Source organism: Phyllostomus hastatus, unplaced genomic scaffold, assembly GCF_019186645.2.
Source record: "Phyllostomus hastatus isolate PE091 unplaced genomic scaffold, TTU_PhHast_1.1 phas_scaffold_501, whole genome shotgun sequence".
Lineage (NCBI taxonomy): Eukaryota > Metazoa > Chordata > Mammalia > Chiroptera > Phyllostomidae > Phyllostomus > Phyllostomus hastatus.
Window position 1 is genome coordinate 43,647,937 of NW_025334033.1, and position 13,354 is coordinate 43,661,290.

At 51.6% G+C, this 13,354-nt stretch overlaps 1 protein-coding gene across 2 annotated transcripts in view; it reads right to left on the reverse strand.

Annotated features, from left to right (window-relative positions):
* SPTB (spectrin beta, erythrocytic) overlaps positions 1-13,354 on the reverse strand; it is a 117,484-nt gene that overhangs the window by 56,965 nt on the left and 47,165 nt on the right. For both annotated transcript variants that reach the window (XM_045822108.1, XM_045822109.1), the window contains one exon: positions 8,247-8,445. In XM_045822108.1, the coding sequence (XP_045678064.1) occupies positions 8,247-8,394 (148 nt within the window). In that variant the 5' untranslated portion in view covers positions 8,395-8,445. The remainder of the gene's footprint in view (positions 1-8,246; positions 8,446-13,354) is intronic.

Sequence of the window (13,354 nt, forward strand, 5' to 3'; positions counted from 1 at the left end):
AATCCACTGAACCACATCACCCAGAGCGTAACAGAGAACTTTAGGATGCTTATTACAAACCTGCAAATGCAAGAATAAAGCACAAAAGACTGACTTTAAAAGTGATCAGTTTAACACTAAGATGTTGGTTAACTAGACTGGGCACATTAATACAAAGGAAAACTATACAGTCATGAAAATGATGATCTGCATGCTTACTGACATGAAAAGATATTCATAGTATATTGCTCAGTGAAAAAGATTCTAAGATTTTAATATAGATGATATTTTAATACTTACACATATAGAGTCATATATCCACAGGCATTAAAATGTCTACATGAGACTTGAACAATGTCTAGTTTTCTGTTTTTTTATCTGCTTTTCTAATTCTTTTCTATACTAAATACATATTCTTGTGTAATAAAATATTTAAAGGTAGAAAAGTAATCACCTATTTTTAAAAATAAGATAGAGCATATACTGTAGGAAAAGAAAACAAGTTATCTTAGACCAACTTAAATAAAGGATTGTTTTTGAAGAAGGCTCGTTTTGGTCTGAGGTTTGAGGATGGTAACGGTTTTAGAATGGGAGGGAAGGAAGAGGGTCTTGTCTAAAGCCCTCAGGTGGAAATGGGCAAGTGCGCACGTGGCCATGTGTGTACCTGTGCGCAGGTCTGGGGGTGAGGCTGAGAACCAGTCAGCCTATCCAGAGACAAGAAGTTGAAGGGCAGCCTAAGGAATCTAAACTTCGGACTTTATACTCCTGGTAAAGAAGAGGCTGGAGATTCTTAAGTCAAACAACACCTCACTGAAAACTGTGGGAGGACAATTCTAACTGCCCTGTGTAAATGGGGCTGGACAGAGGAGAGGCCGGAGAGAGGGAACCAGCCCTTTGATCTGAGGCGGCCGCAGAAGCCCCTGCTTGAGCTGACATGGCCCAATGGCAAGTGAACTACGGATGTGAAGTGAGAGGAGCTGACATGGACAATAGTGCAGAACAGGGGTCAGCGGGCTCTGGCAGGTGACGGTTTTCAGAGGCCGTAAGACAGAAGTAAAAAGGAGTTCAGGGTTTTGATCAAAAGGCTCAAGAAGCTGGCGGTGGCAGAAAAAATGGGATGGAGCATCTCAAGTGCAGCACCAAGGAGGAGAGAATGCAGGTTCGAAGGACATTCAAGAGGACCCAGGAACCACAGCACGAACTCAATGTGATGACTTTAAAACCTTGCAATCTTGTCCTGCCCTGCCACTTCCTGCTGGGTGACCTCCCTCATCTGCAAAGGGGAGTTATACCCGCCTCCTTCAGAGTGCCTGGAGGGCCGGTGAGACCAGTGGGGTAAAAAGCACCCAGCACACTAAGCAGCTGTGCAGACACCAAGCACTGCCATCCTGCACACCGGTGATGGCTGCATGGAAGCACTGCACTCGCTGAGAGTGAGGGGCACATGAGTAAGGTGCCCCAGGACTCAGCTCAGCCTAGACTCTGAGGAACAGAGAATTTATGGAGAATCTACTGATTTGCTAAAAAGGATCAATTCCCGTCCCCCAAGCCAGGAAGCAGAACTCCACAGGTGCCTGCCTCCCAGGCTGCCAGAGCTGGAAGGGCCTTGAGCATCCTCAGGTTCCTGCCCCTTGTTTGCCAGGTGAGGAAATGGAGGCCCTGAGGAGCAGAACAGTGACTTGGCCAAGGTCACGGAACTAGAGAGAGCCCATGACAGTGGCAGGAGGACAGACCATGTTCTCTATCCCACGGCTCCCAAGCTGGCTCACACTGCCACCTCCCCTTCCTGGACTGTGGCACCTCCTCCCCATGACCTGTTCTCCCCGTTGAGGTCAGAGTGATCTTTAAAAACCCTCATGTAACCATGTCGATTCCCTGCGAGAAGCAGGTTGATGGGCTGGGAGCAGCTCCATCCCGCTGGCAGCTCCTGCTCTGGGAGCCTATAGCTCTCCCTGCTAAGGGCTTCCGCCCTTTGATCTGAAAACCAGGCCATTCCTTTGCAAATAATCACCTCATTAAATTCCTCAGCCACTCCTTTTGCGTTTCCTGCTGCTCCCTGCCGGGACCCTGAAGTGGCCCTGGCCTACAAGGGATCCTGTGATGTGGCTCCTGCCTGCCCCTCTTATCTCCACCCACCCTTCCCTTCATGCCCACTCGAACAAGCCCCTGCTCATCCCAGGTCGGGTTGTAAGCTATAGGTTATGCTACAAACTCTTACAGTTCTCAGTAAACCTTCACAGCATTTATCATAACTTGTCATTATGCACATATGTCCGCATGTGCATAAACACATGTGTGATTATCTGACCCACTTCACTCTCACTAGACTATAAAATGAGATTCCCTGCTTGATCTAGTTTCCAGAGTCTGAAGGCCAAAGGGTTCAGAGGCAAGATGCTCCCCGAGACTCAGCTGCTCCCAAGCCTCCCTGTCATTCTCTCTCAGTGACACGATTAAGAGGGGAAATGAGCAAGTGCTACAGATGCTCCGAAAATACCACCTCTCCCCACAAGCAGCATGCAGGGGGGCCCATCCCAGGGGCGAGGGGAGTGGGTGCTGGCTGCTCCCGGGGAGCCACAAGCAGTCAAGGCCTGGTGCCAGAGCCTGCCCTTGGGAACAAAGCTGACAGCTCACAGGAATGTCCCAAAGATGGAGGAGGCTATTACTGTGGCTCACTCAGACCGCACCGCATGGGGAGGGGACAGAGTCTTATTATTAACCTCAGTGTATTAATATTTGATCACGGATCTTCACGATGACAGATAGCAGTCATCCAGAGACAGGGAGCAGCCTTTGTTCTGCAAAGCTTCTCCAGGAGGAAGAGCAGCTCTTATCAAGAGGGGAGAGGGGACAGTGAGAGAAGGTGTTATGTGCTGGGCAGGACCACACAGTGTGGGTGGCACGCCCACCTCTCTTGCAGGTTTGCCTGCACAGGTAAGTGGCAGGTTTATCCCAACAGCAATCTGTCTTGGGGGAGGGGGAACTCACAATGGCTGACTTCCAAGAGAAAGCTGCTGAGGCCATTTTTTCCCCCCTTTGGACAGTACATTGAAATGGTGGTTAATAATTATACATATTTCCATGAATAGTATATTTCTCCAATATATAGTCTCTAAATAAAACTCCATTTCATGTTTTGAAATCTGAGAAGAAAACATTTGAAAAACCTCTCACTAATGACAGCTGACCTTTGTGCCCACAGGAAGCTTAAGAGAGACATAAGGACCACAAACACCTGATGCCTTGGTCTCCCTCCAGGCACTGCGTCTGAATTGGTCAACTTAACAGACTGCTGAGAAGCTGCTGATCCCCCACCCCGGTGTGGCAAAAAGAAGAAATCATTCACCCTCTGGACACAAAGCCCTTCTCAGGCAACTGGGGCCCCTGGGCTCAGCGTCATTTTGGTGCTGGTGGGGAAGGAGGAGCAGGGAGAGGCCAAGCATCCCTTTTTGCCACCAAAGTCAGGAAGGAGCCCAAGCACCCTCTCTGGGGAGTTCCTGGGGAGCCAAGGTAGGTGGGCAGGGAGCAGCAGGGTCTGAGGACCACCATCCTGGGGCTCTGATGGAACACCTGTTGATCACAGAACTTGATCTTGGGGGCCTGGGCAATATGGGTCTGGAAGGTGTTGAAGGTTCAAAGGGGCAGCAACAATTGCTTCAGAGCACAGGATGCAGCCTGCAGTGCACCTGCTGTCCTTGGGCATTCTCTGAATTGTCCTTAATCAACCTCGCCACTCGGCCTCATCTCATTTCTAGTATGAAGGCTACAAAGAGAGAACACAGAAAGAAGTGCATCTCTAGCTTGAAACATCACTTGGATTCCCATTTTGAGTGGGCTACACAATTTTGTGCTCTTTGTCAGAAAAGGGCAGCTCTGTGTAATCTACCCTGTGCAGCCATTGTTCAACAAACCAGAGAGGAGGAAGAAGGGCGTGTCCAGCCCTCTCCCTCTGACAGGCCTCATCAGGAGGCCGGGACTGCAAGCTGGTGCTCTGTGCACCAGGGAGCTGGGATGCCAAGCTGTGTGCATGTGTGCGGCAGCAGGAGTAGGCAGGAGGGAAGCTGGTGCACAGGGCTTCTCTTTTCCGGGCACCTTTCTGTTGCACTGCTCCTCTCCCAGCTGGGCCTCATCTGTCCTGAGCCTCTGGGGTACACAGCCAGGTGCGAGGAGGGCTGCGGGCAGGCAGGGGCCTCCTCTGGGATGTGGAGGGAGGGCACAGAGGGTGAGCATGCTGGCTGTGTAATTCCCTGCAGATGCCACAAATGGAAGCCAGTCTACAGAATGGCTTCCAGTACGAAGAGGGGAAGGGGAGGAAGGGGGTTGTGAGTGACAATGAGGGTGACTCCAGAAGACACTGAGAGTCACTCGTAAAGACACTGATAGCTTTTCCACTGAAACTCCAAGGCTGGGACGTCTTGGTGGGATAGGAACTTGGCCTTTTCAGCTGTTTCCCTACCTCTAATCTTTCAAAGCGGGTCTAGAAAGTGGGCTGTCTGGGAAGGTGCCGGAGCCATCACAGCAGAGGACAGCTCCCTGAAGAACCCTCATGGCTGTGCAGCACAGAACCTCAAAAAGTGCTGCCAGCTTCAGAGGCTGACACTGAGAACTAGCATCTGCCCAGGGACCTACTGGGCAAATATTCCTGCTGGGCCCCCAGCCCTCCCCTCGGCATTGCCAAGGTCGAATCCATCTCCTTTCAGGAGCCCTCTGCGGTGTTTTCTCACTAACTCCACCCCCCCCCCCCCAAAAAAAGCACGACCACCTTTCACTTTAGCTAGGCTGATCTGCAGTTTCAAATCCAGAGTGATTCATTCTGGAGAGAGGTCGAGTATCTGTATAGCAATGTGGTGGTTTCCACCTAGAATGGCCAGATGTCTTGTTAATCCCCCAGGGAGGGAGAGCTAGAAAAGATTAGAAAGGCAGAATAGGGAGTACTTCCTCTGCAGCTGAGAGAAAGTTGACTGAAGAGGCAGACAAGATGGAATCCAGGTAACCAAGTGGAAGTCTTTTAACTGCAGGTCACTGAGTAGAGGAGGACTCAGAGGAGCAGCCGCACCAGCAGGAGCGCTGCACAAGGCTGACCCTTTGGGTTCCTGGGCTGACGAAGAGACACGGCTGGGCCCTGACTGGATGGCCCTAAGGAGAAGGTCCTCACAGCAGGGGCCTTCCTCCTCACGGATGCTGGGTCTCTGGGGACCAAGCCAAGAGCTCCAAACACAAGCATCAGCCTAATTTCCCCAGTCTCTGGTTCTTTTTTCCATCCCAGGCATTCTGAGAAAAAGTTAAAGGTGAAGAAGGAAGAAATTGCCCTGAAACAGGCCAAGGTAATAGGGCCAAAGAATGAGCTACTGATCTTAAATGTGTGAAGGTGGTAGAAGGGACAGATACTAAGAAGATTTCCTGTAGGTACAGACATTTGCTTAGTATTTTACTATTAATAAAAAGCATGCATAAACCTTATCTTACTTGATATTGACAATCTTGGGAAAGTACTACTGTCTCGATTTGATAGAACAGGAAACTGATTCCGCCATCCTCTGCAGAGTAGCATTACAGGTGGAATCAGGACTTGAACCTGGGTCTTACGACATTTTCCTTCTCACCCCAGGATCTTCAATTTTAGACAGAAAAGCCCAGGCCTATCTGTCTGACCTTGCCACGCAAACCTACAAAGCAGATCACCGCCATCTTATAGGAAACACAGAACCCAGTGCCTTCCTTGTTCTGATAGTCAGGAGTCGGGGGTGGCCTTGGAGCACGTCGAGGTGATGGAAACCAGAGGTCACTTCTGCTTCCTGAGCCTCTTTGAAAAGACTGGCCCCTGCCCAGACTGCCTAGGCAGCTCCAAAGATGGTGCTGAAACGAAACATGTCACGAAGTGAAAACTGGGGAGACTGACACTTCCTTTCTCTGCTCCGCCTACCTATCAGAACGGGTCCAGCTGGCCACTCTACTTTGGACCTTCCTTCTCAAAGCTTTAGTTTCTCCCAGAGGTCACGCAGAGTGAACTCTCAGGAGAGGAAAAGTTGGCAAACTGTTTGGGTTTTTGTTTGTTTTCACAAATCCTGAATGGACCCCAAACTTCTACGTTTGCTTGTTAGCCAGATGTTTGAATCGTTAAGGCCCACGCAAGTCTGCACTCTGTGGTTCCTCTGTCCCTGGCAGGGCATTCAGATTCTTTGGTAGATAAGAAGCACATTCTTGGTGAGGAACAGGCAAAGCTGGAAAGGACTCTTTGCTGATTCACCTGATTAGCCCATTTCTACCAGTTTCCCGGGCTGCTCATCAGACCCGGCTAAGGCTTTTAGGCCAAGTGGACAAACTCTGAGCCCATTTGCCTGTCAGTCACACGCGCCCTTCAATCCCCAGCTCGAGGCCACCTCCTCAGCAAACAAGTCCTTGACTCTCCCTTCATCTCTTCCTTTGCTCTCTTATTGCTATTTAATTATGTGCCTCTCCTACAGTTCTTCTCCAATTCTATCCGTGCTAATTAATTATGAACATTGTTCATTTTCCCTAATAGATCATAAACCCCTTAGAGACAGACACTGTGTAGTATTTCTCTCTGTGCTTCCCCCTCCACTTTCATGTCTGGTCAAGGGTTTAGCTTTACACAGAGTAGGAGTTCAACGGATCCTTGTTAGAATGGAATTTACCTTGGTTTCTTAAAAAAACAAAACAAACTCCCCCCCCCCCCAGAAACCAGGGTATCTGTGAAATAGATCAAATGATCCTTGCACAAAAGGCAGCCTCACTCCTCAAACTGTCTTTGGACAAACCTTATGGAATAGGTGCCCGTCTCCCTCCGGCCACACCGCCAGGGTCACTGTAGCCAGAACCAGCCAGCACGAGGTACAACCAGACTGGCAAAGGCAAGGGTTCCGAGCTTGGTTATTTAAAGAGGTTGAAATGACAAGCAAAAGCAAGGGATTGGTGCTGTTATATGTCCCCAAGGAAAACCAAGGAAGGACTTTGTGACATGGGGGGTCGTGAGGAGGCAATGAAGGAAAAAGAAAGGGAGTTTTCTGGCAAGAACAAGGACACAAAGGGTGATAGCTGAAGCCTAAACGGATTCCCCACCATGAAAGGGAATGAGACACCCCATTCCTCTTATGGGGATGGGACGCCCAGACACTCCTGAGGTGAAAGGTCACTGTGGCCTAGGGCCCTGCTTATGCCTCAAGGTCAGCTAAAGACCAAGGCATGTGGGAGCAGAGTGGAGGGAGGGAAGTTGGGAGGGTACTATCATGAAATTCAGATAAAGCCATGAGCAATGGGGGCCGTGGGAGAGTCACTCAAGAAGGTGCTTGCGGAAAGGCCTGTGCCCTTCGTACGAGGCAGAAGATGGGAACAAGCAGAGAGGGGGAAACAAGGCTGACGTGGGCCACTCACTGGCAGAGCAGGTATAGTGATCCGCCCGTACCCCTGGCCACACCCTGCACTGCCCCATATAACTCCAACGCTCTTTACTGGCCAAGGACTTGGGATCAGAATATAGCTCCCCTGGGCCAGGCTCCCAGGAGGCAGTGGTCACGGGGGTCGGTGGGGGAAAGAAAAGCTCCAAGAATCAGATGTCAGCCAGCAGGAGAGGATAAGCTATTTCTATCGGAGATTTAAGCTCTCTCTCTCCATCCTTCCCCTCTCCCCCAGAACACACACACACACACACACACACACACACACACACACACACACACACACACACAGAACTCTATTATAAACCTGGTAAGTAAAAATCTAATTCTCATTTAAGGACAAGAGGTTTAGTCCAGAAAAATCCTCCTTTCTGAGGCAGTGTAAGGAGAGAGTTATCTGTTCTCAATTTTCTATCAAGCCACTCTTTCCTCTTGGGACCACAGAGAAGATGACGGTAATACCTCCATCCAGGTCCAGGCAAGAGACCGAGGTGCATACGAAGGCCCCATGCACCTCTGCCCGCTGTCCCTCCCCTGAGACACTTCTTCACCCAGACTTTATCTTACTTCTGACTTTGGCCACAGATCATGCAGGACAGAGGCAGAGGGCAGGGCCCACCTGGCACCACCTCCCACCTAGGAGGGAGTGGAGGACGCGTGGGAGCAGAGGCTGCCTGAGCCGGCGCTCTCCCCCGAGGGGACCCTGCCTCTCTGAGCTGCACAACCACGTCTCCATCACTGCCCTGCTGGGCTCACGCGGATACACACAGAGGGTTTGCCACAGGCAAGGAGGGGAGTGAACCTCGGGACTGTGAGAACAGCTTCCCTAACCCGCATGGCCCCCAACGGTACCTGCTAAGGCCTTGATCCGGGACCTCTCAAAGAGCCTGGCTGAGCTGTTGTCATTATCCAGCTCATCGTCCGGGGCATCCCAGCGGGCATTGATCCGGCTGTACGGTGGCTGGTTGCCCACGTTTTCAATCTCCGTGGCTGATGTCATGTCAGCAGGCTCTTAGCAGCTACGCCTGCCTCAGTCTTCATGGAAGGGTCCCTGGGGGGGCAGATAGCAACACAGTCAGAGGGTTAGCTCCCACCCCCTTGGACTTTTTCTCAGGGGAAACTTATTTGGAGCCTCCTACAGGAGTAGATCGCACACAGTGCCATCTGCCTGGCCATGCTTCCTACCCGGGGTCTCTGGCTTCTTGGATATAAAATATTGCAGCAGCAGCAGCAGCAGCAGGAACAGTAACACCGGCAGTGGCGGCGGGGACAGAGAGCTGATGCAGCAAGGGTCCGGGCGGCCAGCAGGTGGAGACGTCAGTCGCAGCAAGCCCTCTTCCTCCAAACCCGCTCCTGCTGCTCTGGGAGCCGGGAGAGGGTGGCTCTTCTGGGAGCCTGAGGCTGGAGGGTCCAGCTGGGAAGAGCAGCCCCACCCCCACCCGGTGGACTGGGGGAAGAGGGGAAGAGGGGAGAAGCTGGAAGTTGGCTGTATCTGACTCAAACACGAATCAGTGGTAAGAGAGATGAATGTGAGCTTCAGGATGCCATTGGTGTCAGCAGCCCCGGCAGCTGTGTGGGAAAGTGTACTCCTCCCAGAGGCTGCCCAAGAGCTTTCTGAGGTCTTTCCCAGCTGCAAATGTTCAGAAAGCTGAGCTTTTTGTTTTGCCTTCTCTGAAGTGTGACCAGGTGCCCACATGAGGTCTCCTGTTGAATCCCAGGACAGGGCAAGGAGCCCAGGAGAGCCTGCTGTCCCATCAAAGCATCAGCATGATGGGTGGGGGGTGGTGAGGGGACCCATGGACAATGGAGCTGTGTGTGTTCACCTATGCACTCAACATGGTACACAGGAGCACTGGGGCCTCCCTCACCCATCACTTATCATGTTTGCCCACTTGTTCATTCATTCATAATTAATTCAAATATGCACCAACCCCCAAAGAGATGGCAGGTACTGTGCTGGACAGTTAGGAGTAAGACAGAAAGGACCTTGTCCTCATGGAGCTTATATTCAGGCAGCCAAAGAGGCGATTAAATAAGCAATTACAGTAAGTGTGGTGTGTGCACACTTGGGAAAGAACAGGAAAGCTCTGGAACTCGTGGTAGGACTGGGTGTGGGGAAGGGAAGTTCAAGCGGATTCCTAAAGAAACCTCAGAGGCATCCTGAGAAGGGGTACCTGGAAAGGGGTGAGGCCCCACAGAGGGGAGAAAGAGCAGAAGCATAGTTCCGAAAGTGAGAGAGAACATGGCAAAATGAGAAACTGTGCCGTGCAGCAAGAGGGCGAGGGCCGGGGCAGGGAGAAAGTGGGGCAGGAAGCTAGAGGCACCAGGCTAGGTCCTGAATGTCTTGGGCCATTGGAAAATGACTAGCTTTCCTTCAGCCTTAATTTCCTCACCGGTACCTGCCACTGAGTCATCTCTCCAGGGAGCTTAAGGGACTCCAAGATCAAGTCTGTAAGGGAGGACATGGAGCCCAGAGCCTTCACGTTCAAGAGAGCAGAAGGGGGCGGGGCGGGGCGGGGCGGGGAGGGGAGGCTGTGTGGCAGACAAATGACACATGTTCACAACTAGTGAGCTGTCAGGTAAACCACTCCCTCCACGAGTGTGCGCACTCACACACTACACACATGCACACACTCATACTACATACACAGATACACACTCCAACACACACACTCACCTACCCGAGCAGGTACACACCTGAAGAAGAAAGGAAGTGAGCTCACCAATCCAAGCATAACTGCAGTGCTAGAGCCCTTATTTTCCGAACAAAATCACTTCAGACTCTTTTTTTTCTCCAGTCTGACTAATCAATCCCACCACATCCCTTTGAGGTAAGACAGGAGCCAGAATTATCCACCCTAATTGTGTAAGGGAGAAAACCAAGCTTATTATAGGATGAGGCCTCCCCAAGGTCATCTAGGAAATTACTGCTGTGGCTGGGACCAAAGGCCAAGCTGCAGCCAGTTCATCCCTCTCGACCAGGCTGATTTTAGGGAAGCCAGTGGGAAAAGAACATGGTACATGGGGACAGGGGACATGCCCCAGCTCCCAGGACTTGGCAAAGGTATTAGCTATTCAGGGAAGGGAAGGGAAGGTGTAAGGTGGAAAAGCCAGTTCTTACCACAACGCAGCACGCCCCATGGTGCCAGGTCTGTACCCAAGAACATCCTGACCCCTTTGGACAGCCTGTTATCATCTACAGTGGGACAGGCTACTTCCAGGGCTGACATTCCCCACACAACTGGCTGGGCAAAAGTAGCCGGGAAGGACTCCGCACTCCACATGCCTTTTCCCACTTCTCTGAAGGGGAACTACGGCTGGATCTGAGCGGGAGAGGCCGAGGGATCCAGCACCCAGAAGGGCTGAGCTGCCAGGCACAGGAGGCGAGGTGAGATCAGATCCTGCGTGCAGGAGGTAACCGGACCCTGGCTCTCCTTGTCTTGGGCTATTTTTAAGAGTGGCTGTGAGAGGCCCAAGCCACAGGGCTGGGGGAGTGAGATTACCTTTGCCGTGGCTCCGTAAATAAGTCTGCCCCAGAAAGATGAGCCTGAGCAGGCAGCCCAGCAGCCCAGCAGCCCAGCATTCGAGACAAGATTGATGGCCCTGGGTGCGGAAGAGCAGCCACTAGACAGCAATTCATCCTGCTTAAAAACGCCATGCCTCCTGCCACTGCGGCTAGGAAGGCAGTGGCCAGGCAATGGCTCTGCCCAGAACGTGAGACACACACAAGTGTGTCTAAATACACAAGTCCAAAGTGGTTTTATTTTTTATTTTTTTAGAAGGGTCAGGTCCCTGAAGACAAACACCAAGGAAAGAAGATTCCGAAACTCTGGGGAGGTCCTCCTCCTGTCCCCAGCCACGCCCACCCCAGTGGCCTGCCCAGATGGCTCTCCGTGAGTGCCAAGGGGTGGGGGGGGACAGCATGCACAGCGGCAAGGGGGAGAATCTCGGAGAATTCAGGTGCAAGAGGCAGAAGTGAAGAAAATAAGAAAACTACAAATGGTTATTCCAAGAAAAACCAAACCAAACCAAAAAAACAAAAACAAAAAGCCCCCCTGATGCCTAAAACCAAATTGAACCCAGTGCTTTCCCAGTGTCATCAACACCTAGTTTCTCACTGTCACTATGTCCCTCCAAAGGCCTGACAATAAAGAAGCCATCAGACTGAAAAGAACAGCGTATGTTGGACAGTCATGGTGGGGCTACCTAAGCAAACGGGGAGTCGTGGAAATGACATTTCAGTTGGTATCCAAGGGGAATGTGGAGATGGGTGGGCTGGTCACGTGAGAGGCTGTGAGTCACCTGTGCACCTGGAAGGTTGCTCCCTGAGTAAGCAGGCAGTCAGCCACGGCTAACCAAGACCTAAAGCTGTACCCTACTCTCCTGCCACGAAACCCAGGAAAAAAGGCACAAGTCGTAGTTCCTTGTCCAATCGCTCCCAATCCACCCTCAAGCTCCTGAGAAACCCTTCTCACAACCCGCTAGGCCCTGGTCGAACTGCACGTGGGTCTTCTCTGGCCTGGGTGACTCTGTGCCCAGGAAAGCCCACCTTTCCTGTCAATCTACCTGCCTGGCTAGCAGCTGGGCAGGCCTGTCTCTAAAGGCAGAGTCCACTGCTCACCCGAACCCAGTGAGCTCTGCCGACCTCTGACCCCAGGCGATATTTTGAGCAGGATGGGTCCCTAGAAGATTTGCCCACGGCTCAGGATTGAACAGCTCATCTCATTTCACAGGGCGCTCACTCGCACAAGGAGTGCCTGCTTGGTACGTAGATCTCACAATGTTGCTGACGAAATCCACAGCTCTGCCCTTCCCACGTGTGCCTAGGAACCCATCCGCTGCTGGGATCAGGTGTTAGGCCTCGGAATCGCAACCTCCTGTGCTATGCCCAGTTAATCCCTACGTGCTAGGAACCCAAGAAATGGCTGCTGTGGCAGCTGCTCTCTGCCTGCAGGGTGCTGCTGGAGCCCTAGCTAGAACTCACCATGGCCCTCCCCACAGTGCCCAGCAGAAGAGGATGGCTTCTTTCTCCTTCTCCTCCCCATCCCCTCTGCTCCTCTCTGGGCCACTCAAACGTGAGAAGCAGCAAAGCCCAGTGTACTTCAGGAGTGGGAAGTGGGATAAATACAGGGTGGTGCCGCTCTGCCTTAGCAGGGTCCCGGGTGGAGGCTGTTGAAATAGCCTGGACACCATCTTGCTGAAACAGAGAGTTTATACCTACTCTTTGTTTCCTCTCTAGCTGTAAGGTGTGATCCCTCACCTGCTCTCTGTTTTATATTGCCCCCAAACCTGCTTTCCAAATGTGTTTTGGTACTATGGCAACCCAGGTCAGGAGAGTAAACCCTAAAGTTTCCTTGCCAGTGCATTTACAATGCATGTTCATAGACACCTTGAAGAGTCAAATACATAAACATTCACTAAAACATCATGCGACAATAAACAAAAAAAATGAAAAAATAAATAAAACCAGCATGAGAGCCAATGAGCTGCCCAGGGCAGAGTACTCTATCTAGTAAGTCTATCTCCAGCCTTAACCTCCTCCCCACCCCCAGGCTCTAGTCTAGCACCTCCATTGGCCTACCAGATGTCTCTACCTGGAGATTACAGCTCAGGCTCAATGTGGCTAAGACTAGGCACATGGCTCCCAGGATAGAAGAATAAGGGCGTTTCAAGACCATGGGGTGACAGTGAGGCCCAGGTAAGCCTACCACCTGTGGGTGACCTTTCCAGCAGATGGACATCACCGCTAGTGCCTGGACTAAGCCACTTCCCCTCCCCAGAGCACACTCTACTTTTCCATCTCCGTAATTCCCATCCCAACCTGTGGCTCCCAGTCCTTCAGGGGCAGGGTGTGGCTTGGGGTTCTTAAAGTCTCAAGAGTCCTATCCGTGGTTGACACCATCAAGGATTACCATGCATTTGCAATGTCCTTGTCATTCTAGTCTGCTGCTGTTTGGTAA